The 26,380-nt window shown below is 39.4% G+C and overlaps 1 protein-coding gene across 14 annotated transcripts in view; it reads right to left on the reverse strand.

The window, feature by feature from the left end:
• Positions 1–26,380, reverse strand: part of CADPS (calcium dependent secretion activator) — a 487,588-nt gene that overhangs the window by 70,257 nt on the left and 390,951 nt on the right. For 8 of the 14 annotated variants that reach the window (XM_033210319.1, XM_033210308.1, XM_033210311.1 and 5 more), the window contains 5 exons: positions 26,177–26,333; positions 25,262–25,403; positions 15,686–15,832; positions 11,958–12,113; positions 7,928–8,075 (listed from right to left, as the gene is read on the reverse strand). In XM_033210319.1, the coding sequence (XP_033066210.1) occupies positions 7,928–8,075; positions 11,958–12,113; positions 15,686–15,832; positions 25,262–25,403; positions 26,177–26,333 (750 nt within the window). The remainder of the gene's footprint in view (positions 1–7,927; positions 8,076–11,957; positions 12,114–15,685; positions 15,833–25,261; positions 25,404–26,176; positions 26,334–26,380) is intronic. The other 6 variants (XM_033210318.1, XM_033210317.1, XM_033210316.1 and 3 more) reach the window with 1 other exon arrangement.

The following is a 26,380-nucleotide window of genomic DNA, read 5'->3' on the forward strand; positions in this document are numbered from 1 at the left end:
TACTTCTACGAATAGCACACATGAATGACTTAATGACCCAGCAGTGTGTTGATTTGGATATTACAAAGCAAGATACTGTAATAATTTAACACAGGAGATTAAAAATTATCTTTGGAAAACTGCTGGGGGTTGTAGCTTAGATAGTAGATTCCCTTTCCAAAGGGAATTTGATGAAGACACTGTGACTAATTTTGTAAAAACTGTTCTGAAACCCTCAGGTTCTTTGGGTTAATACCTCAGAACTCCTCGTTTTATCTCCAAGTCTTGACTCAGTGTAAAGGCAAAGTGTCTCTTTCTGAATCCTGGTGGCAAGCCACTCATTTTCTCCATTCATGGATAAGCAGACCCAGTATTCGAGCCTACACCGAGACCACTGCTAAGTTTTTAAATTTCTCTAACTGTGCCTGTCAATTACATTTAAACAGTAATGTGAAAACAAACCCCCACACAAATAAAAATCCGCTGTAAATGCCAGGGAAAAAGGAAAAGTGATTTCAACACAAAATATTATATGCCAGCTCCTTGACATTTATTAGATCATTTTAGTATCCATTTGAATTATCCCATATTTCCTTAACAAAAAATAACAATGCAAAACATTGTTATTTGAAAAGGAAAATGCACTTACCCACGTTTTAGCAAACTTTCAGAAGGATGATTAATTAGGAACAGAAAAAAAAGGATCAGTGCAAATAAAAATTAAGACAAAAGGATACATGAGAAAGTAAAAATTAAATAAAATATTCAAAACCCTATGTAAACATACGGATATAAGCCATAGTAATGTGGTTTAATATTCTGATAACTGGCAATCAGAATTATTGAGCGTGAGCAAAAGGATGCGAATTAGGTAAATCCATTTAGAATCATAGGCAAGGTTTGTTTGTAATTGGAAGACCTGGATAAAGTGTCAGTGCAAAGTTGGCAAGTCATGTTACCTATGAAAATTTAACTCAGTTTCCTTATCTGTAAAAAACAAACAAAAGAGATAATAATATTATCATCCTGGGCCAATGAGAAGGGAGAAACCAGTAAGAAACTCTGATTTTGAAACGGGAACAAAGCCAACCCTGTATAAAGATTTTTAGTGGGTCTACGCTAATATTATTATTTTAAAAACCAGTGCCTGAGCCCTTTCCTGGCAGTCATGCTTTCAGATTCATAAGTCTCTGTTTTGGAGATCAAGTGAGAGTCTAGATGTGAAAATATTTTGTCAACTGTCATTGTGATTCAAATATTATTAGTTATTCAAGTTCATCAAGTAGAAGATAAGGGTAGAGAGAGACAGTCTTATTACTTAGTCATCTCCTCCAGTTTCATTTTAATTGATTAGAGGAAAAACAATACAGCAAATGGCTTGTATGTTGTAGTCCCATTGAATCAGAACCCATGTTGGCTATACTGCTAGATTCAAAAAGGAATTTACTCCTAAGTGGCATAAACCTGAAGCTAAATGCAAAAAAATTATCTGCAGAATTCTTTGCTAGAAACACAAAGAAAGATGTCAGAGCAAAAGAATTCAGGAAAATTGACAGGGCTCCAAATTCATTTTTAGGTCTTGAGATAAGATCCAGAATCACATGCTTACTTTTCCTCCTCATGTGACTGCCTCACTCGTCTAGGTTTTCTTTGCATTGCTATAAATGATTCACATTTATTAATTATGGGAATAAACTAAATCAGAAAAGCTAGCCGTGTGCAAAATAATATGAAATACAAAATGAGGGCCTTCTACCCCAAGCAAAGAAGAACATCATTGAGAAACAAAACACTCTCTTGAAAAACTGGGCTGAAGTGGCAAATAGAGAAAAGAGTAATTATTCTCCACACATCAACAAAGATTTAGGGTCTTACTCTGAGGAGTTAATGATGTCATTCTTTCTCCCAAGAGAAATGAGGTTTCTCTTCAGGAGCTAGGAATCTCAAACCCTTTCATAAGGAGACATGGTTGAGACATTGTGTCTTATGGAAATATGACAGTTTATGGGAACCTCTTCCCATTTCAATTCTTCCATGCCAAACTTGGCCTTAATGTTTTCTCCAGGCAGTCCCACTATCTCTCCCTTTCACTCCATACAAATATTATCATCTCCATTCCTCTTCTGTTATAATGAATATTTCTTTTTTTCTGCTTATAAAACAAAGTATTTTGATATGATTATTCTGTCTCTCCCTTCCAGGGGAAACTTTAGCAGGTCAATCTCTGTTGGTCTATTTCCTCATTTTTGTAGTGGGGCTAGAATTATAACTTGTGAATACAGACATCAGATTCACTTAACCAAATAATGAAGCAATGCATGGAAACGTGGTTTAGAAACTGAGAAGTGCTATATGGCAGTATTACTACTACTACTATTATTAATAGATTAACATGGTGGTTGCATGTGTATATATATTTCTCTAAACTCACCTAAAATCTCTATATTTTATTGTATGTAAATTATGCCTCAATTTAAATAAAATCTTCTTTGGGGAAGATAGAGCAGGGTAATAATTACTCTGTTTATCATGTAGCAAAGAGGTAAATATCAAAGCAGCCCCTATTCCTATTCAAGTTATTACAGAATACGTGAATCCCTTTTGCCAGTTTTCCATGATACATGAGATTAACTTGCTGGATTAACTTGCTTTTCTGGAGCAATAGTGAGAACTCTGCTTTCACTCCTTGATCTTTCTTGGGAGATATATTGTTCTGTGCAGATGTGAAGCTCCGTGAAGTGGTATATATATCACTGGGGCATCTTTCAATTACCAAACATTACTACTAGACAATGTTGTTATTAAATCTCTTGCAGTCTGATTGACTATCCAGATACGGTACAAAGACGGAGCTTTACCATTTTCCAGTCCTCTCTGCTGCCCGCCCCCCCTTTTTTTTTTGAGATGGAGTCTTGCTCTGTCGCCAGGCTGGAGTGCAGTAGCACTTGGCTCACTGCAACCTCCACCTCCCAGGTTCAAGCAATTCTCCTGCCTCAGCCTCCCAAGTAGCTAGGACTACAGTTGTATGCCACCACACCCAGCTAATTTTTTTGTATTTTGAGTAGAGACGGGGTTTCACCATGTTGGCCAAGATGGTCTCGATCTCTTGACCTCATGATCTGCCCGCCTGGGCCTCCCGAAGTGTTAGGATTACAGGCGTGAGCCACCATGCCTGGCCTCTGCTGGCCTTCTTGGATTAACTTGCCCTATACGCCTAAATTATATCCTGAGGGAACTACTAATATTCAATGGCCTGGAAAGTTTGGTCAGTTCAATTTTGCTTCTGATGGGCTGAGTTGAAAATTTACAATTACTGTGTGAAAATCATTCCACTTGACTTCCTGTGCTACACATTTTGCCTTGTCATAGAACAGATTGTGTGTATGTTGTCTTTCTGTTAAGACCATCTGACCTTGGAAATGAGATGAAAACACACTAGACCAAGTGAGAAACTATTTAATACACAATTTCCCTTCTATTGGTACTTCACAAATTTTAATGAAAAAAATAAATATTTAAGATGGAAAACTATGCTTAACAAATGTTTCAGCAGCTGCCTTTAGATGTGATATTACCCAATGATGAAATCCAGGATGTGATCTTAAAATTGGAGATTTCATCACCTGGCCAGTATCTACTCTAAAGCAGGTTGACGGAGTTGGGACCCAGGTGGAGGCTGGTATTAGTAGCTAGGTCTACAATATGGGCTTCATATCCCATACTCAGAGATGCAGACTACATAAAACATTGGACTTTCATCTATTCTTATCCCAGTTCCAGGATGTTTCCAGATATTCTTGTTAAATCTCATTTTAGCAACTCAGCTTTACTTTGGAGATGAATATTCCCATTCTACAAAGTGAGAAAAATCAAGGAGGAAACATTTCCATATGACTTTCCATTGAAGTTCTGATTAAGGTTACAGCCACTGTGCTAGGCCACTTAGAAGAAGTACATATTTACAGACAATTAAGTCAAGCTAGCTTTATTCTCACCTGTTCTCAACCACTTGGCATTCAAAGAAGAGCCTCATTTCCCACAGCTGGTCATTTAAGTGTCTCTGATTCAATTATACTAAGGAAAAATGTCACAATAGCTCTCTCTAGGATGGCTTGGGAAAAAACCAACAGCCTTACAACAAGAATCACAGACTAGGATGCATTATTTAGATGGGCCCTTAATAAAGATATATAGTCTAGATGTGTGTGTGTGTGTGTGTGTGTACGCATGTGCTCGCTATTTTGGGAGAAACAAGAAATGTTTACAAGCCTCAGTTATTTGTTTTCATTAAAAATATTATGTTGAGTCATATGGGGAGAATACGGGTAGTCTTTTCTACTTTATCAAATAGAACAATGTCTAGAAAGAAAAAGACACTGCTCTTTCATGTCAAAAATGTGACTGCAAGTCCAAGACAACTTTCTGATTTTATATCCAGAATTAGGGGATTTTAATACCCAATTTTAACAAACTACATACTTCCCAAAGGTTGTGTGTTGCATGCTATATTCTTCATTCAGCAAATGATGACACATTGTTTGGCAGCTAAGGTATGGAGTCCATGGGATGCCATGATTAAACCAAAAAGCAACTTATTCTTCTATAAAACCAGACTCCTAGGTCAAGCTAAGGTCATTCTACCTTAGCCCAGAAGTGATTAGTGGTAAAGAAAAAAGAAGAGTCCACCATTGTGATAAAAGTCAACTTGTTCTTTCTCATCCTCTGTCTCCAACTGGGGTCTATGGTTTGGTCAAGGAGGTCCCCAGGTCCTCTGAAATTGGAGAGTAATAATATGTGAAAGTATTTTTTCCCCTGAGAAATAGCTCCATACCTTCTTTTGTATTCTCAGTGAAGTTTGTGACAGCAACTCCCCTACTCCCACTACTCTCCCTAAACCCCCAGCTCAAAAAGAAAAAAGCCCAGATCAAAGTGACTTGGTTTGTTTGGAAGAATTGTTTCGCCATCTGACCAGGTATGTGGGAACTTTTGAAACATGGCTATTATTGAATCAAGCTGGAGAGGGACTGCAGAAGCTGCTGAGAAGGCAAGACCAGTCCTGTTGTATCAACCCTTCTGCACCCTGGCCTATCACCATCCTTAGAAAACTCAGTGAAAATGTACATCTCAAGAAGACTTAGGGGGAAATAGATCAACTGGACTTCATTTAATTTAAAAGAAACCTGTTGTGTTTTACAGGATCCCATCGAGAAGATGAAAAAGAAAACCCACAGGATGGGAGAAAATAGTTGCAAATCATATGTATGATAATGGTCTAGTATCCAGAACATATAAAGAACTCTTACAACTCAACAATAAAAAGACAAATAACCCAATTTTTCAAATTGGCAAAAGATTTTGAATAGGTATTTCTTTAAAGAAAATATGCAATGGTCAATAAATACATAAAAAGATGCTAAACATCACTATAAATAAAAAACTACAAGAGATACATCATACACAGAGCTAGGATAGCTACAATTAAAAAAGACAGATAATGAATATTGGCCAAAATGCAGAGAAATCAGGTTTCTCATATAGTGCTGGTGGAAATGTAAAATGGTGCAGCCATTTTGAAAAACAGTTGGAAGTTCCTCAAAAAGCTAAACACAGAGTTACCATGTGACCTCACAACTCTGCTCCTAGGTATGTACCCAAGAGAGTTGAAAACACAGGTCCACATGAAAACTTGTACATGAATGTTCATAGCAGCATTAATCATAATAGAAACAACTCAAATGTCTATCAACTGACAAATGGATAAACAAAATGTGGTATATCCGTACAACGGAGTATATGACTCAGCCTTAACAAGGAGTGACCAACACAGGCTATAGCATGGATGAATCTTGAAAACACTATGCTGAATGAAAGAAGCCAGACACAAATGGCCACATATTGTATGATTTTGTTTATAAGAAATGTTCAGAACAGGTAAATTCTTAGAGACAGAAAGTATTTTGGTGATTACCTAGGGCTGTGGAGAAGCGGAGGCGAGTGAGAATTAACGGGTACTCAGTTTTTCAGGTGATAAAAATGTCCTAAAATTGACTGTGGTGATGACTGCATAACTTTGTGAATAAACTAAAACTACTAAATGGCACATGTTAAATGGGTGAATTTCATGGGTACGTGAATTATATCTCAATTTAAAAAATAGTAGCTTCAAGGGGAGAAAAATTAAGGAGGCACAGGATCCTGGAAAATATGAACTCAAAGGGATCTCAATGAACTTTTGAGATGACCAAAAACAGGGCCTTTAAAGTGGGCTCTATGAAGCCTAAAGATTGTTTAAATATTCCAGAGCAGCTCGGGTGGGTGGTGGGCAGTGAAGAGGTACAGAGCAGAGGGCAACCTGGCAGCTTGGACTCTAAGCCCCCTCCTCCCCTCTCCATCCAGAGCAGCTCTACTTTTGTGTTACAAGCTGGCCTTCTTGGTTTGGTTTGAAAAACAGATTGTGCCACTAAAAACAGCCTGAATAAAACTAGAATAGTGCTATCATTTTACAGATGAGGAAACTGAGGCCCAAAGAGGTTGAGTAATTTGTCAAACTCCAGCTTTCAGCTCAGCCAGGGGAAGAATCTAGGTTTCTGAACACTGAACCCAGGTCTTCCCCAAGGGGGCCATCTTTCCTACGTGAGTTATTCCCCTGATGTTAGGTTTACATACTGAATATCCAGATCAGTGGTTCTCATAGTGTGGTCTCTGGAGCACCCAGCAGCATCAGCATCGCCAGGGAACTTGTCAGAAATGCCAGTCCTTAGACCACACCCCAGACCTATCTGAAACTCTCGGGTGAGACTCACTGATCTGGGTGTTCAGATGCTTTCTGGATGAGTTTAATGTACACTGAAATATGAGAACCACTGCCCCAGATCATTCACACAGGCACATGATGCTGGGACAGAGAACCAAGGGCACCCTGAATTTGACTCCAGTGCCTAGAACGTAAACCCCGGGGAAAGGTCCTCGACAAGAAAATCAGTTGGGAACAGAGTTAACCAGGGTGGGGGTGGGGGCTGAGGAAGCTGACTTGTAGGGGAAACAAGGTTGAAGATGATCTTGCCAGGAAGAGAATACCACCAACCCACATTTAAAAATGGAAGGTGCCGAAAGAGAAAATAAATAACGAATAAGGAGCAAATATAATTTAGTAAAAATTCTGAACATGTAAGGCTGGTATCGAAAGATCTGATTTAGGAGCAATTTATGCCAATTGGCAACAACATAGAGTTGCCAGAAATGCTTCTGAATTAATTCTAAATTGGTATATGAATATCTAGCTGGCTTAAGGCCATCAGAGAAAAATGATCATGATAGTCTTTAATCAAGCCCAAGTTGCTGTTTCCTTCTCCTTTACATTTTAAATACTGCTTTGGAATTGCAAACTTAGCAAAGGACTAAACTTTTGGTCAGGAAAGATTCACGATCAATTCAGTCTAAGGAAAATTGAAAGTCTGCAAATTTTTTTTTTTTTGGAAATTCAGAACCTGCTGGCTGGGGATTGGGTAGCAGGGTGATCTAACATTATACATCCTGGAAGTTGTTTGATGCAAGAAAAGGCTCTCTTGCTGTCCAGATGTTCAAAGTGATAAAATGCACTTCAAATGTGAAAATGACTTTCATTCTGGCAAACACAGATCTGTTGGAGACACCAGCCTAATAAATAAGGTCGTCAAACTTCATTTAGCTTAGAGGGAACTTTATGGCCACCCCAACTCCAGCCAAGAATCACTTCCAAGTGACTGACATTCTCATCAGCACATGCCTTAGAAATCTACTTGACAAACAGATACTGAACACTCAACCATGGCTTAATCCACAAATGTTAGAGTGTATTTCTGAAACTAGCAGACTAGGGTAGATGGAAGGAATTTGTGAAGTTTTCTTCTACATGATCAATGAAGAGGGAAAAAAAAATCTGTATTTTTTTTTTTTTTTTTTTTTTTACCTCTTGGCCCATTTCCATGCTGCAAAGTTTTGTTGATTGAGCTTTGGCATCAACCATAACATTAAACATGGTGCATATTGACTGTGGGACTCGAAAATCTGTTGATCGACTGGTTTTTTGCAGCTTAACTTCAAATGCAATCCTGGTTCTATTAAAACAAAGTAGGAAAAGACCAATTCAGCGTTCAGATGGCAGCAGGTGGAGGAGATATTTTCTGAGAGGTCAGTGAAAAAGAAAATTGAAGGCTGTAATCAGTTTCAGTCAACAATGACTTCACATGTGTTCCCTTTTATATGATTTTCCCAACTAAGGAAGGCCTATTCATGGAGACAGCCATGCACACCCTTCCTTTTTCGGCAGTACACGGAACACCTGTAGCTTGGTGTATTTCTGTCTATAGTTTACATGCTATGGAGAACCTTAATTGCAGGAGAATGAATGAATTCACAAAAACTCGATTATAGCAGTATAGCATATGTAAGTTCTCTCACATTGGCAACTGCCTACCTTGAATTACTTCATTAATAAAATAAAACAAACAAAAAACCAAAGCAGTTTTTAATTTTCAAAACCTCGTGGTGGGGAAAAAAATCTTAAATGACGTTTATTGCTGTGGGTTTTTATTTTCCCGTTTCTGGTTTTGAAAGAGACAAAAATTTAAAATCCAGCAAGTTTATTACATTGCTTTAAAGTCTAAAAAAATGTTCTTGCTTGTTAAAGGACATAAAAAGGAAATACACCAAGCTGTTAAAGGCGGCTACCTTTGAGGAGGGGTGTGAAATTAGGAGACATGGTATTGGGGAACTTCCATCATGTTTTGTTTTCAATGTCAATGTATTATTTTGCAATAAAATACATTATTTTATGATTTAAAATTATGCTTAATATACATATACAAATTCAAGAATTGTGTGATGGTGGAATCTGAATGTAACATAATTCTGACATTGGTCAAATTATGATATCAGCCATGTGCTAACAACTCATAGAAGAAGCCTAGCCCTACATGGCCAGCTGGTAATACAGGTGTGAGCTCTTATCCTTGACATCAGCATTGTAAAAGGGGTCTAGTTATATTTTAAAAGGTTTCAGGGAAGTGGGTGATATCATCAAATGTCTTTAAAGAAAAGCACCGGGTTAGTAAGTGGCTTTATTAAAGCCCCGTTTGTCTGATGCATCTTTTTAGCATTGTTCGCTGTCAAGTTCTGGAGATCATACAGCCACCAGGAAAGCATTGCTTTAAGAGGAATTTGTAGCAGTTTTCTAACAGTGCATAGGAGGACCACACAGCTAGTTAGCTCAGGAAAGGATGCCAGCTTGCTAACACACCCTGAGTGCATGCAGGGAAGCCAAGTATAATTTCTAAGGTTGGGAGCCCAGTTCTTAAGAAAAAAAAAAAACCTAAAAAACCCAAACCCTTAAAACACCCCTATATATTATATGATCATGTTAAAGACAAATGTATCTTGGCTTCTGAAGACTCAGTGCACTGAAGTAGCTTTCTAATCATGATGATCATTTTAAGCTACGCTGAAAATACATCATTTGCTGGTTTTGTGAAAAGGAGGCCTGATGAGGACTGAGTTGGACAGGTCCCTGTGCTGATCTTCTGAGGCTTGTGTGCCAGTTCCGGCCCAATTTGAGAAATGGAAATGCTAAATTGCTCCCTTCCAATGAAGTAATCGTCTTCAGTTTTCACAGGAGAACTGTTCATAGCCCTTGGAGTGCAGGGCTGTGAAAAGAGGAAGCTGAATGCAAAATTAATATGACTGAGAGGGCTCTATAGGACCAAAAAGCCAGAAAAGGAGAAGTCATTTAACTCAACTGACTGCTTGAGGGCAAAAGACAGCATGCCTTGTTTTGTGTTCAGCACAAGTAACCTGATATAGACCAGACTGGAGACTCTGCAAATGTCTGTCAAATTGATGAATTAAATTTCTGGAGCACTGAAACATGAGGAGTGCCTTACTGACTTTTTGGCATTGCATATTCATACCTACGAAACAATGTCCTTACTATGTTGGCCTAGAACAAGGGTTATAGAATCTGTTCTACTGAGGAAAACAATGGTTCTAGGCTCTTCTAATGTACATTCTACGTATTAAAACATCCAAGAACTCCTCCATGCTCTGTCCTCTGAATCTGTAGGTCTGGGGATATTTCCACCCATTTTTGCTCTTGTCTGCTTTTGAGCTGATTTAAAAGGGACATAAGGAAATTTAAGTGTCCAGGCCAGCCAACCATGTGCAGTGAAGCAACTTCTGTCAGTAAAAGGTTGCTTAACAGCTACTGTGTGCCAAGCATGGTGCTGAGACCTGGGGAGGGTGAAGAATGCCAAATGAACAAGATCCACTCACTGGCTCTGTGCAGCTCACCCTTTTTAGGTGTCTGAACCATGAAGATATGATTACAGCATGGTAAGGGATAAGAGTCCCTATCCACCTGTGACATCCTCATATCTTTCCATTTTCTGTGAGCATCTTCCCATTTCTTGATCCCTACCCAGGAGACTGGCTTCTCAGTGAAGGACACACATCTTTTTCTGTATAATTATGTGCACAGTTTAGGAACTGATACACCTTTACTGTAATGCATTTCACCCCTAGGACAGATCACTCAAAAAGTTTTTTTATGGAATGGTTTGGCCATCTGAAAAACATTGCTTTTCCTAAAATTGATATAGACTATCTAGGAGATCGTGGAATTCAAGACCCTAAGGAAATATTTTGAACTTGAGTTTGAGAAGTAGGCCTGCCTTCCGTTCTAAGAGTGAGAATGAAAGAACAATTCTAAAAAATCTGGATCACTACAACTTTAAGCTTCTGGAAGTGGCCTGAAACTCCTGCCCAGATTCTCCATTAGTGCATAGTTCCTTTCTCAATTCCTGCTGAGATGCTGTTCACCTACCTGGGACTGCATTGTTCTTTTGCTTTTTTGGTTTCTAGTTCTGATGATATTACTTCACCTTTCCTCTTCCAAGATAGGAAATAATAAATTCAAAGAACTTCCAGGCAAACCCAGCCCCCATCACCCACAACTGATCCATCAACGAAGCTACACAACATCTGGAGATTTGCAGTAACCTGCGCTGCTTGCGGTCTATTTTTTTTTTTTTTCCCTGAATGATGAAAAATAATGGAACAGTTATGAACTAGAAAAGGAACTTGGATGTGTATCTGAGGGTAGACAGGGTGATAATGATGATGTCACATCAGTGGAATTTTATTTCTATATTTAATATAGAGACACTCCATGTGGAAAGGGATGCAGTCTCTCATTCTTCATTGTATGCCAAGAACTTAGCCCTGTGCCTGGCATATGGGAGGAGCTCAAATGATGTTTGCTGAATGGACGAATACTGTCCTCATTTTTTTTCCCTCACCTTCTGAGAACAGTCTGCCTGGGAACTTCAAGTACAGCATTCCTACCCTAGTCCTAAAAGCCACAGCGACAAAACAGGGTCATGTTCAACGTCTCATGACTCCCTGTTGAAATCCAGCTAGATTTTCAACAAGACAACTACAAGGTGGGCCACATATATGCTCATCTTTTATATATAGAGTGAATGATGATGCTGAGGCCCTATCCACATGGTTAGAAAATCATTAGATTTCTGCTACCTATCTTGGCTATGCCGGCTCCAGAATTGCATATTCTTCTTTTTTTCCCTTCTAATTGTCCACTCAGGCACACATTCATACATTTAACAAATACTTACTTGGTAAGCATTTTGTGCCAGACACTGCTAGATATCAGGGATACAAACAAGAACGGACAGGGATCTCTTCCTCTTAAAGCCAACAACCATGAAAAAATCGGCAGCCAGATTATTTTTGGGTTTGGGACAGATGGAGGGCAGGTGAATGTAAGTTAGACGTTGACAGCCACTACTCCAGCTGACTTTGACAAGCAATCACCTTCTCCAATTAGTTTCAAATTACAGCCAATCCAAAGAGCAGCCATCTACCCTTCCCTGAGTCTGTGTATGGTGGGGAAGGCGTGCAGAACCTGTCCAGCCACCTATGCTTACCTTTTGACACAAGATTCGATCATGTCACTTGCCATCAACTTCAGCCGTTGTTCCAGGTGCTTTCCAAACTCTTCTTCAGGCCAGTGCAAGTCCCGAATGAAAGTCTGAAGGGCGTCAAGTTTCCAAAACAGATCTTCTGAGGTGCCTGACCCATTACTGGCAGGATAAAAATTAGAAAATGAGTGTCACCCAATGGCCTCAGGCTCTACAAAAACGAACACAGAGACAACTGGGGGCTAGAAGGCAAACAGCAGCTTCAACATACAAAACAACGTGTGTTGGCGGTGAAGGCGGGGGCGAGTCTCCACCGGCAGATTTTGAGTTTTACCATACATGACTTAGTGCGCTTTGCTCAGCCAATTACCCCAGACCAGTGAGAAGTCTGGGGAAGGTGTTGCCCCGTAACAACCAGGAGAATGGTGTATGGTAAAAATCAGCCTTCTTTTAATAACCACATTAACACATGTGATGATTCAGATGAAGGCCACGAACCAGGGGGAGAAATAAGTCTCAACAGATAATAACTACATGGCAACATGCAGTTATTAAAATTCAGGGTTTCATGCATTTCCCCAGCTCCCCTCCAGAGTGGAGGCCTCTTGGAAATTGCACAAGACTTTTTGTTTTCAAAGGACAGTGCTAACAAAGTGGTGAGCGAGGACCTGCTTTCTCTCTTGAAGAGCTGGAAAGAAATTAGGGTGACTCAGATCAAAAGGGGTACACCTGGATACCTTGATTCCAAAATTCTAGATCAGTTTGGTTACTGTTCCAATTTTCATAGACCAGCCCATTGCATAGGCAGGGTCCTCACCAGGATGAGGTGAGTTGGGGCAGGGGAAGTTAGTGGACAAGTGATATTGTTAATGCTTTAGGGCTCAAAACCTGAGCTCTTTTACCGTTGCACCATCTTACCCAGTCCTGTGTGCAGTTGGGGAAATTGGTTTTGATGCCTTTCTGTACGATGACGTCTAAGAAACTTTTACCTTGGGCATCTACAAAAAGCCTGTGTATGAGAAATGCTCCATCTCTCACCCTCCTGCCCTTCTCTGGCTGGCTGTCTCTTTTGTAACAATCCCATTTGGAGCTCTGAGGGGTGTCCTTCTCCCCACCCACTTCCTCGCATACCACTAATGCTAACACAGTAATTTATAAAATGTCCAACACACCATGCATTACCACTTGTTCTGACATCGTCTATAGAAACAGATGAGAGTGGGTGTTTCTATTGTGACAGATGCCAGCTGCATTGAATTAATGCTTCAGAGAGAAATATAGCTAGTGCATAAATGCATACACAGCTACTGCAGGGCGGGGAGGGGGCACACGCCCAAACATGCTGAGAGGGAGCCTACGGCCTGGACCAACAGGGTAGTTTTCAAGGACAGACCAGTCTGAGGTCAGTACGTAGATGTATCTGACACGAAGGAGCAGGTAACATATCAACACGCCCTTAAAATGAAAGGTGGCAAAGGAAGAAACTGGAATTATGAAAAGATATAGAATCAGGCATTTCCTGGTGGGTGATTGAGAATCCACGCCTTCTTTTCAGATACTGCCGTGAGCATTGTTCAAAAGTGGGAGAACGTGTTGTTGCTCTGTGAAAGTTCAGCCTTCCCCCTACCCCAACCTATGCTTAGGAAAAAGAAACCCCAACTTTGTCTAGTCTAAGCCCCGTTTTGGAACTGCATGGTTGTATGTTTTAAATCATTAAGTACATATGAATGCAATAATTGGTATTTATTACAACAACATTTTGACACCCATCTGGTTTCAGAGTTTCAAAAAATTCTTGTAGGGTTTTTTTTTCTTTGAAGAGCTTATTATTAAGTTTTGACATGAGGAAAAGAATATTTTCTTTTTATTTTTAAGATAAACTGTTAATGTTAAGGCAATAGCACCAAGATTATTTTGATTGCTGAGCAGTTACCAAAATGTGTTCCCACTCATGCCTTAATTAATTGAACGGAGACCATTATCTGCTTTATTACAATGTCTTGATTCATATCTTTTCAAAAACAGTGTCACAGAGCATGCACAGAGGAAGATAAGAGAAGCTTTCTGATATTTTTAAATTTTTCACAGATACTACCTAATCTAATTTTTTCATATAGTCATCTTAGCATGAATATGATTTGTGTTCTTTTATGGATTTTTTTTCAGATATAAATTTTTGGAGGTTTTAATTTGCCTTTAAAAGAGAATCAGCACTTTTGGGAGGCCGAGACGGGCAGATCACGAGGTCAGGAGATCGAGACCATCCTGGCTAACACAGTGAAACCCCGTCTCTACTAAAAATACAAAAACTAGCCGGGCGAGGTGGCGGGCGCCTGTAGTCCCAGCTACTCAGGAGGCTGAGGCAGGAGAATGGCGTAAACCCGGGAGGCGGAGCTTGCAGTGAGCTGAGATCTGGCCACTGCACTCCAGTCCGGGCGACAGAGCGAGACTCCGCCTCAAAATAAATAAATAAATAAAAAATAAAAAATAGAATCAGACACATTGACCATAGATTTCATTGTGAACTTGTGAGCAACTGTAGGTTGTAAAAATATTAGGCAGCTTTGGAGGAGCCAGATAGAGCAGTCATTTTAATGGTCTGTCCTCCGCCTGGATTACTGCAAAAATAAAAATGCTGAGGGCCATCTTGATGAATGTGATTCTGAGATTTCAAAACATCACTGCCAGTTTCAGACCATTTTTTATTCCTTTGATAATAACACTTCCCTTTGAAAATGTGCCAATTTATTCTTTCAAGAAAAAGCTTATCTGGCCTATAATTAGCTGTGGTCTAAGAAAAGGATCAAAGAAGGGTACAGAATCGCTAACCCTTGTTTCACTTATTAAATCACGCACGTGGTTCTAATTTCCCTGAGGTAGAATTTAGGGGTGCTCGATCTTCTTGCTAACCAAAAAAGCAGAGAAGATTCATTTTCAAAGCTAGAAGAAATGGCTTCTCAACCCTCACTCCCCCAAACTGCTGGCTTTCAAGAAGTGGCCCATGCAACTCTGACTTTCATGTGAATGAGTATATCAGATGATATGGCTACCAAAAATTTAATTATTTTTTGCTTGAATCTTGTGTTTAGAGAATTATTGAACTTCTCATTACCTAGATCTCAAAGCACCGTATTGTATTGTGACCTTGGAAAGTACATAATATATTTTTTACATAACATTTACATGACTAAGGCTTGATCCATTCAGAAATTTTCATTTAGCCCTGAACATACTGTTACTATATCCTGCCATTTGCTGACACCAGAAATATGCTTTATGGTTTAAACATTCTCTAGGAATTTTTTATTTTTATTTAAAAAAAAAACACCCCAGATTCTAGGTAGGTGTGCTTCCTTCTTAGATTTGGATCAGGCCACAGATGACTGGCCAGCCCATCAAAGAGGTTTCCTCCACTATTTTTGGATGTCTAGCTCCTAAAGTCATGTCACCTGCCAAAAAGGGTAGAATCCTTTTGCAAAAGAATTCAGGAAGTGAAACATAGTCCTCCAGCATTCAGTGGGCGTAAGACAAATTGTTAGTGCTGTATATATAGCAAACATCTTACAAACATGATGTATGCCAGAAATAAACAATATTGTCTCTATATGATCAGCAAAATATGTCTAATTATCCATCTCCATCTCTGTTATATAGAATGTATAGAAATAAACAATACATATCCATGCCAAGATCACTTAAATTTAAATGAGATCTAATGTGAACTGAATACACACTCCGCATCATATATAGCAGCCATCCATGACGGTGCCGAAAAAGTAGGCATTTGTGGGATGCCTAGAGGGATGTTAACTGGTAGATTTGGTACTTTGGGAAGGTTCACATTGGGTAGGTTCACATTGGGTAGGTTACTGGTTAAACTCCTGTGGAAGAAACAGACAGAAAGAAAAAATACCATCACAGTGACAATGCAGATGTGGCAGAAGCACACGACAATTGTAAATAAATTGACCAAGTCCAGAGCAAGACAACAGCAAAAATTCAAGCGACACACTTCAGAAAGCAGCTTACGGATGGGAAGCTGTGGTGTGGCTCTGTATCCAGAGAAATGACAAAAGTTAATGGAAAAAAAATTAACCACACAGTGACTTAAAAGTGCGGACAGTTGCGGAGCACCCATACACAATGATCACATGCCTTTGGGAGGGGCCTTTTGTTTCCATATCCATTGCCATAAGAGTCTAGAACTTTTCTCATGCTAAGAACTTGAAGTTCCTGGAATTCTTGGTGTGGCTGGGGCTGGGGTTGCTGTGAAGTCACTGGGATTGATAGAAATGGTGGAGCGCTTCAATTTTCTTATTTTTAAAACAAATTATTGTTGATGGAGGCATATTTCTCAATCAGACATTAGATATCAAATAGAGTAGGAAGTTCACCCACATGGAGGCACACTTAATGGTGATGTACAGAAACCAAACTCTCTCCAACTGCTACTTCTAAAGACAGGTATATGGGCAATGAGGTGTCAGTTGATGGTGAAATTACAAAATTGTATGAAGAAGAAGGATCAGATTTGAATAATTTTATAGAACATTTAAAGAAAATAGAAACTTTCTCTCCCAAACTAAGTTTAATAAAAATGCAGAAATGTTTATACACAGAAACCAAGGAAATGAAAACAGTCCCCAATCCAGCTCTTGTATTAGACTCTTTGACCAAAAGTGGATGTAAAATATCATAACAGTTACCCTTGGAAGTGGGACAGAGACTGGAAGAAGGCATGACAGGGACTTCTGGAGAGGTTCTACTTTTTGATCTGTGTGATAGCTTACATGGGTGTGTGTTCAATTTGTGAAAATTAATCAAGTTGTGTATTTTTCTGTAAAAAGTTAAAATAAGTTAAAAGTGACTAAAAAGTTAAAAATATTACCTCGTATCAGCCTTTTGTTTTTGGACAAAGATGGATCAACTGATGTGATGGAAGAGAGATGGATGGTTTTATAAGTAGAGGGAGAAAATAAAACATAACCCCCAATTTGAATCAACTGTATTTCTTTGGAAGGACTGTGTCATACACGGCTCCACAAGCTGGCACCGTGTGTCTCAGTAGTGGCATTTTAAGGGTGTTCCATCCAGCCAAAGTCACTGGCACGGTAGAGCCCAGCCTAACTCTGCATCTGAGAGGAGCCTTCCTGTTTAAGTGAAGTTGACAGCACTTTGGCAAAGGACTTGAGGTTCTCTTTTTGGATCTTGCAGGAGAAGAGCAAGTTTTGCCAAAGCAGCTCTGCCCTGGGCAAGCTGTGTTTGACTAACAGGACTCCTGCAAGAGCTGGAGCTGCCTCTGGGCTTGCTTGGGTGGGGAAGTGGGGGAGTAGGGGAGTAGGGGAGTAGGGGAGTGTGGGAGTTGGGGAATGGGGAAGTTGGGGGGTGGGGGAGTGGGGGTGGGTACATGCCTTCTGCTAAGTCAGAAATTCTGGACCTTGAAGATCACCTGAACGCCTGTCTCCCTCTAGAAACAAATTGTTCTTTCACAATGGCAATATAGCTCTGGCTCATAGACTGAAAAACCTAGAATGCAAAATTGTCTACCTGGCATTCTCTTCCGTAAGCAAAACAGGTGTCTCATAGATTTGTCCTTCACACCTCACATTTTGGGAAAGCCAATTATACATGTCTACTTGAAACTAAAGGGTGCTCTTGTGGGAATGGTCAAGAAAAGATTAACTATATGACTATTAAATAGAAGGCAAAATGGAACTTTTCCTTTTATGTGTCTCTGTTTAACTGGGGAATTTGCCTTTGAATTCAGTCCCTGGTGGCTCTCAGTCTTAAACACTGCCATGTAACAAAACCATTGGCGATTTCCACTGAGACATGTGTAAGCCTATATAAGCAAATGTGATCATTAAATGATACACACACTGAATAATGATCAAGGAATTAGAAGATCTTAGAGATGGCAGCCTGGAAAGTTAAAATGTCAATTCTGAGCAAATTAAAAGTAGCTAGGAGTGAATAACATACAAACGTATGCAAAAGCAATTTAATTTAAACATATTAGCGGGTGGCGAGTACACAAATTAGAAGCGAGCTTCATTTTGCACACGAAAATAAAAAAATACTTCTATTAATCAAAACATACTGTATTTGTAAAATATGACATTTCAACTGGACTACTGCACTGGACTCATAGAAACATTTCCTTCATGTGACATTTTATAATGCTCTACTTTCAAAAGGATGAAACATGCTTGATATTTCTGCTCTTAGAAAAATAATGTAGTGTATTACTAGTGTTACTAATACTTCATTTGGATATTAACATAAATAATCAAGGAGGTAATTCTAAGCATAATATTTTACTAATATACATGTGAAAAGGGGGAATTTTCAAGTAGCACTTAGTTCCAATGAGGCTCCTGGAACTGCTGATGACTATAATGAATTATTACTTTAAAGAGGGCTCTTTTAGCAGCTACCTTAAAACAAGTTAGTCATGCATCTCTGAGAGAATCATAATTGGATATCTCTGGATAGTACAAGAAGTATGAATTGCAATCCTAACAACTTATATGCATTAAAATTTACACTCTTTCATTCGTTTTGGGGACTCTTGAAAAAGAATAGCTTCCATTTAGGCCAAAGTGCCCATCCGTAGATGGTTTAGAAATATTCTCATCTACTCATTCTTACGTGGATGAATGTCACAGATGTGTGCCCATCTCATCACTTCTATGGATGGAAATGAGTGGAGGTGAAGTCATTCCTGCTTCTAGAATTGATTCTAATCAAGACACTGACTCCATGCAGAAGGGATATTGTTGTGTCTTTCTCAAAGATTTCGACTTTAGATTTATGGATTGGGTTGGGTTTAAGACACGAAATGCCTTCTACTTTTATGAATCAGTTGTTGCATGCATATATGCAGTACATCTTGTCTTGTCTTTTCTTAGTGCTTTGAGGACTGAAGCCTCTGTTAGTGTTTGTTCTTAGGTCCAATGCCTGCTTTGGGGCAGGGGCACTCTCTAATATCTTCCTAGAATCTAGAGCAGTATTTTACAATCTTTTACTCATTATCATCCTGCCTCACAACTTCCTTCCCCATGAAAATTTAATACCACAGATGTATAGAATATCTGTTTATATACTATATGTAGATCCGTGCTTTATACATAAAAAGAGTAAGATGTTTTTAAGCCCTGCCCTCCCGCCCAAGTCAATTTTCACCAATTTATGGGCTGTAAAGCCCCCATTGAGAATGTATCACCTACAGAAAAAAATTCCAGACTTCATGGGACTTTAGAACCTCCCAAACATCTCTCCAACTTTATGGCTTGCCTTTGTTATAATCCATGCTGGCAAAAACTCAGCGTTTGCATGCTCTGCCTCCCTCGTATTTCTACCTTTGGACATCATCTTTCCCAGCATTCCTACCCCTTTTGAAATCTTGCCCTCCAGCTATGTTTTCCATGACCCCTTAGTGGAAATTGATTCCCCTCTACTCTTGTGACCTCATAACTTTTCCTTATGTTATTTGTAAATTTGTACATTGGCAAATAAAGTCATTTTTCTTTTTTCATAATTTTGACATTTCATAAAGTCATTTTTCTTGTGTGTATGTTGCTCAGACCCAACTAGATTGAAACCCTCATCTGGGGAAACATCCCTATAGTTTTCCCATTACATCCTTATAATTTTCAGCCTGTGTGGGTTCTTTAACAAATATGGCAATTAATCAGCAAACATTTATTGAGTACCTGTTATGTTCCAGGCCCTGCTGTAGGTGTTAGGGAGGCAGTGATGATCAAATGTGTATATGTGTCTGAATATGGAGAGTGCTATTTTCAGGAATGTTAGCGTTGGAAAAGCTTTGGTTATTCAAAGTCCTTGTTTGACAAAGTAGGATACTGAACCTCAGGGAGGTGAACTGAGGGAGGATCTCAACTCAGAAAACTTGGTGGCCCAAGATCACCCAGCCAATTATTGGCAGAATCACGAGATCAGACACCAAGTACATTACTTGTCTATTTGACACCAGGCTACCTGCATATTGCTAAGGTGTCTTTGGTCTGATGGTTTATTATCAGTAAGATGATTGATATGCTAATATGTTTCACCATAGTAACAATTTTACTATATATGTATCTTATGGCATTATGTTTTATATCTTAAATATACACAATAAAACTTATTTTGAAAAAAGATATTGATGGCCGGGTGTGGTGGCTCATGCCTGCAATCCCAGCACTTTGGGAGGTCAAGGCTGGTGGATCACGAGGTCAGGAGATCGAGACCATCCTGGCTAACATGGTAAAACCTCATCTCCATTAAAAATACAAAAAATTAGCCAGGTGTGGTGGTGGACACCTGTAGTCCCAGCTACTCGGCAGGCTGAGGCAGGAGAATTGCTTGAACCTGGGAGGCGGAGCTTTCAGTGAGCCGAGATAGCGCCACTGCACTCCAGCCTGGGCAACAGAGCAAGACTCCGTCTCAAAAAAAAAAAAGATATTGACGTCTATGACTACTTGGAAAGTGACATTTAAAAACACTTTTTATATGCATATCTGAGGCAGAGTGAGAAAGTGCATTTTGGGAAATGAGAATCTCGGACTTTACAGTGTGCACATATTAAGAAGCAGTGTTTAGTTCTACCAATCAGAGCTGATGCAGGGCAAGTGAGTCCCAACGTAGGGCTTAGCCCATGAGGGTTCTTGGCTTCACCCAGGAAAGAATTGAAGGGTGAGCTGATATTATTGGAGTGGTAGTGTAAAAACTCCGGTGGTATTACAGTGCTGTGACTGCTCCTGTAGAGCAGGGCTTTCCCACAGGCAGTGTGCTTAGAGTAGCAGCTCAGGGAAGTTGTGGAGTCATATTTACACATGCTGTTAATTACAAGTAGATTAAGGAGAGGTTTATGTAAGATATTTCTAGGCAAAGGGTAGTGACATCTGGGTCATCAGGTCATTGACATGGAAATGAGCGGTAACTCCATGGCAATGGTAAACTGACATGGCACACTGGTGGGCATGTCTTATGGAAAGCCACTTTTGCCCCATCCTTGTTTTAGCTAGTTCTCAATTTGGTCTGGTTTCTGAACCCCACGTCCAGAGTTAAGTCCTGGCTCTTACCTCAGAGCAGTCCTAACCTGAAGTGGACAACCATGTAGCCAAGGATTCCCCATGCTTGGAGGTGTTTAAGTAAAGATTGAGTGACCATCTGTCAGGGAAAAGGTAGTAGGCAAGGGTGGCAGAGGTACGAGACTCGGTAAGACTTTGAATGAATTGCTTTCTAGGTTTTCTTTCATACTGAAGGCCACCATGGCTTATTACCAATGAGCTAACACTGAAGAGTTGATGGAAATGTCCATTTCTCGTTAGGACCAAAATCTCTTATTCACAGCTGCCAGAAGGATTGTGAGCAACCTGCCCAACTGTGAATGGTGACCCTACTACATGTCCTGATGGAAACCAATGAGAGGGCCATGGGCTGCAGATTTTATTCACAACTTGGGACTGTCTTTGAGAAGCTGACTATCTTCAGCTGTGGTTAGAAGCAATGAGATGACATTTTTCCACCAATTCATAGAGATTCTAACCATGATTGTGTCTGGCTTAACGGAAACAGAGATGTAGCCTCCCTTTTCTCTTTTTGAAGAGATGGAAGACTGTCTTTCTAGGGAAAGGCTGCCATAGGACTCAGCCATTTTACCCTTTCCATCAAATAACTTCAATTATTTTTGTTGTTGTTGTTTTTGTTGTTCATCTTAAACAACCTCAATTGTAACAAGCTTAAATGATGATATCTCTATTTTCTTTTACAGGGCCATATTTTGAAATAAGAAAATCTGAAGGATAAAGAATATTTTTAATTCCCTTTTTTAGCAAACTCAATACATCGGTAGTATTTTCTTGTCAGATTGCTATTTTTCTTCAGTATTGTGAATGCTAGTTATTTTGAAGTAAACATTATAATGCATTTCTCGTTTTACTTATAACCAGGTGCTTATAAATTTTGAAAAGCAGAAGAACAGAACTATTTGAGGATAACAATTATTTGAAAGAAAGGCTCTGTGTGTGTGTGTATGTGTGTATTGGAAGATTATGTGGCAAAAATGGAAAACACTGAGCAAACTAAATCTATTTACCTAAGTTCATTTCTTGTTTTGGGGTGAGCTTGATGAGAAGTATGCCAAAAAGATCATTCTTCACTTGGAAAAAAAATCCAAGAAGAGAAACGAATCTGCTTCTTCATCAACCCACCGATAAGTGGTCAGATGGAAGTTCATATTTTATTTCTATTCACATCGTAGGAAGCATAGAGAGACTCACTCCTCTTAGCACATAACATGTCTCCAAGCTCTTTTTTACACTCCATTTTATTCCATTCTGCAAAGCTGTCCCATGGCATCCATACTGTGTTTAAGAATCGGCTGATACAATGTGTGTGGTAGCTTGTATTTTAGTTAGCACTGTTTTTATTTGTTTGTTTTGTAAAAATACAAATAGGGTCTCACTCTATCACCCCAGGCTGGAGTACAGTGGCAGGATCATGGCTCATTGCAACCTTGAACTCCTGGGCTCAAGCAATCCTCCCACCTCAGCCTCCTGAGTAGCTTGGCCTACATGCTGCACCACCATGCCTGGCTACTTTTTTTTATTTTGTAGAGATGAAGTCTGGTTATGTTGCCCAGGCTAGTCTTGAACTCCTGGCCTCAAGGGATCCACTCGCCTTGGCCCCACAAAGTGTTGGGATTACAAGTGTGAACCACCACACCCAGCCGTTAGCTGACACTTTAAAAGATCTCCACGTACTCTGAAAGGCATATACTATTTAGCATGAATTGAACAAACCACAATCATATTCACTAACAGCACAATTTTGGATAGCAAAAAGCTACTAAAAAACACACACATATCTGCATAATTCTCAGGTTATTATTCACAACTATTATTCCTTTATTCACAATTTGCAGACCTTTAAATTGCCCATGCAAGGGTTCAAATTTTATTTTTTTAATTGGTAAAAAAATTCCCAAGAAAGCATTCCTAGACTAAGACTTTCAGGTATGAAGATGATTTTGAGTCTATCTTTATTTCTGATAGTATTAAGAATATTTAATACCCCCAAAGAAGTAGCACTCCTGTGTTTAACTTTTTTTTCTTTTTTCTTTTTTCTTTTTTTTTGAGACGGAGTCTTGCTCTGTCACCCAGGCTGGAGTGCAGTGGAGTGATCTCGGCTCACCGCAACCTCCGACTCCTGGGTTCACTCCACTCTCCTGCCTCAGCCTCCCGGGTAGCTGGGACTACAGGTGCCTGCCACCACACCCGGCTAATTTTTTGTATTTTTAGTAGAGACGGGGTTTCACCATATTAGCCAGGATGGTCTCCATCTCCTGGCCTTGTGATCCGCCCGCCTCGGCCTCCCAAAGTGCTAGGATTACAGGCATGAGTCACTGCACCTGGCCGTGTTTGACTTTTAAGAAATTTAACAGATTATAAAATGACTTAGTGACATTATCACAAGGTTTCACGACAATTCTCAGACACCGGCTAGGTACATTTTGAAAACTTCAGTTTTGCAGGGGAGCAAACAAGTTCATAGAGATTTGAACCCTTGACTTCTGGCTAGTAAATGGAAGATGGGGCACTAAACCTAGGGCTCTTCAAGGAATAGTGAAGGATACCAATTGTTCTCTTCCATGTGTGTTACTAGTAGTAGTCTCTGTATTTAAATGCAAGTAAGTAAATGTTATTTCAAGACCACTGTTATTTTAAAATGTAAATATTACTCATTTTAACCTTTTCCTCTTAATAGCTATTCTCCAGCACAACTGTCTTGATTGTATTGAGCATTAAAAAAAAATAAAGTCTCTCATTAATAACTTTCCATCAAGGGACCCAGTTCTACCCTCATGAGTTAAAAGTCAGTAGGGCCATATTAAGAGACTGTTATAAACTGGAGAATAACAAACTAAAATTTAAATTTCTTGGTATTTGCAAAGGAAGAGCTACTGGTTATTAACCTCCTCTCAATAGGGAAACTTCTCTTGTGGCTCAGATGTGGAAGGGGGGCAGAAAAGCCTATTTTGCATTAATTTATCAGTGAGAGCCTTACACAGTATAACATTAGAGGAGGGTCTCAGTTCAGAAAACTGCCTTAAAATAGGCTGCAAGTCAACGCTTCCAAACTGAGGAAAGGCCTCATGAATATTTGTTCTGGAGTTCCTAAAATGTGCTTGTAACAACCCTTTACTTTACTCCATACTGTTTGCTGCATCCCAAAGATATGAAAGACTAGCATGAACAAAATGATTTCCTTAAAAAAAAAAAAAGGAAAGAAACTAATAGGGCAAATCCAACACTGGGCTTTACTGGAGCTTTTCAAACCATCAAACCATAACCACCAAACTCTCCATATAGGAGTCTCTATTTTTTCAGAAAGGGGAGTCTGAGACTGACCCTCTGGAGCCTCAAGTCAAGCCCTCTTCCCATCTGGGGAATGGAGATGGCACCAAGCCTGCCAAACATTTTCAAATAAGACCTAAAATTTGCCAAGCATTTGTGGAAATTGACAAACTTGCAACCCACAAGATTTCCCAAAATTTATCCTGCAGGGTCTATGTCCCATTTTAAAAAAAGCACACTGTGGTCAAATACTTTTAGGAAAATCTGGGTTAAACAGAGTTACACAAAGTTCTAGGTCAGTGGAATAGGTATTGTTTCCTAAACATACTTGGCCATAAAGGTTTTTTTAAAAAGGTGCATCTAAAAGGCCTAGACCAGGGAATGGCAAACTATGAACCTGTTTTGTTAACAGAGTTTCACTGGAACATAGCTACCCTCATTCTTTTACATACTGTCTATGACTGTTTTCATGCTTTCACACTACAATGACAGAGTTGAGTTGTGACAGAGATTATGTGACTCCAAAAGCCTAAATATATATTATACGGCCTTTTGTAGAAAAAGTTTGCTGACCTCCCTGCCTAGACCCCTACCGAACACACTTTGGGAAACAGTGATTCCTAGAGATAACACCATTGGAGTAAGACATACCACACAAATATCACAGCCACGTTTATATTCCTTCTTCCTTGTTTATCTTGTGCAATAAGAGATTTCATTTCATAAAACATTTTTTCAACCTCTTCCTGCACCCTGCCCACCTCCTCCATCCCCCACCCTCCTGCCATTTGGGCAAGGAAGCTATAAGCATCATAGTAGAAGAAATGTATAGTGTTTCTCTCTGTCCATACTGACAATGAAACCCATATGACATCATTAATCCATTTCTGTATTATTCTCCAGCCATTTGTACCCAAACTCCGATGGTATCAAAAAAGGTTTCCTTACTTGACTGGTTCCCATGACTCCCGCTCAAAGCCCCTGTGAATGGATTGTGCAATTGAGGACTCCATCAGATCCACATATCTAACAACAAGTGGGGCAAACAGGTCTTGCAGGTGTTTGTGAAATTTTCCATTGCGCAAATTATCTAGGACAGATAAGCAAAAACTTATTAAGAACCCACAGCTACTTTATCAATGTACAATACACACATACAGAAGATTGATTGTCTTCTACATTAAATATACTGCCTCTAAGGAAGCCAAAAAGAGAAGAGAAGGAAAAAAGTACATAAAAACATTGAAATGGAATTAAAAAACACTTTATCCCTTGGTATTGATCTTCTAAAAGCAAAAATGATCATGCTACTTTAAGAAAAAACAAAAACAACAATTCATACCATTGTTTTTTCTGTTTTCCTTGCACCCACTTCCCTTCCTCCCATTAAGTTACTAGGAAGAAAGAACATTCTTTATACTCTGCCCTCCTTCATCACCCTCTCTGGGGAGGAAGGTCTATTTTATGGCTGTTGTTGCTATAACATGGTTCTGAAATGCTTGACATGTTATTCAGCTGGAATTTTTTTTTTCATCTAGAAAGCCACTTTTGATAAAAATTGCAAAATATGAAGAGGTTAATTAATTTGAGAGCCAATGAAATACACAAAAAATGGATACCTCTTTTCACATTACTCTCAGGTTATTCTGTCTAGTTAAGAGAGAGCTTCCCTAGAACAGGACACTTTTTGGAAGAAAGGGAATACCCTTCAGATGTATGTTTCTTTTTTTGGGGGGGGGTTAATAATAATAAAACCATGAAGAGCTATGTCAAGCCTGTAGTCTGCTTGGGATAAAGACATCTTAGCAATCGGTTTATCTGCACACTACTTAGGAAAGTCAAACAGTCAAAGATCATACATACAGTCAGTACGGAGAAAATCATTCAGCAGCTGAAACAGTGGAAAACTGTCCCATGTGTCTGGAGGTTGCACCTCTAAGGCTGCATCCATGTCTACTGCAAAGAGTGACAGGAACGTCTCTGCATGCTCCACCATTAAATCTGACCACCACGCAAAGGCCTTTGAAATTTGGCAGAAAAACAACAGACAAAGAGGTGATGAGCTTC

Source organism: Trachypithecus francoisi, unplaced genomic scaffold, assembly GCF_009764315.1.
Source record: "Trachypithecus francoisi isolate TF-2019V2 unplaced genomic scaffold, Tfra_2.0 Lachesis_group0, whole genome shotgun sequence".
Lineage (NCBI taxonomy): Eukaryota > Metazoa > Chordata > Mammalia > Primates > Cercopithecidae > Trachypithecus > Trachypithecus francoisi.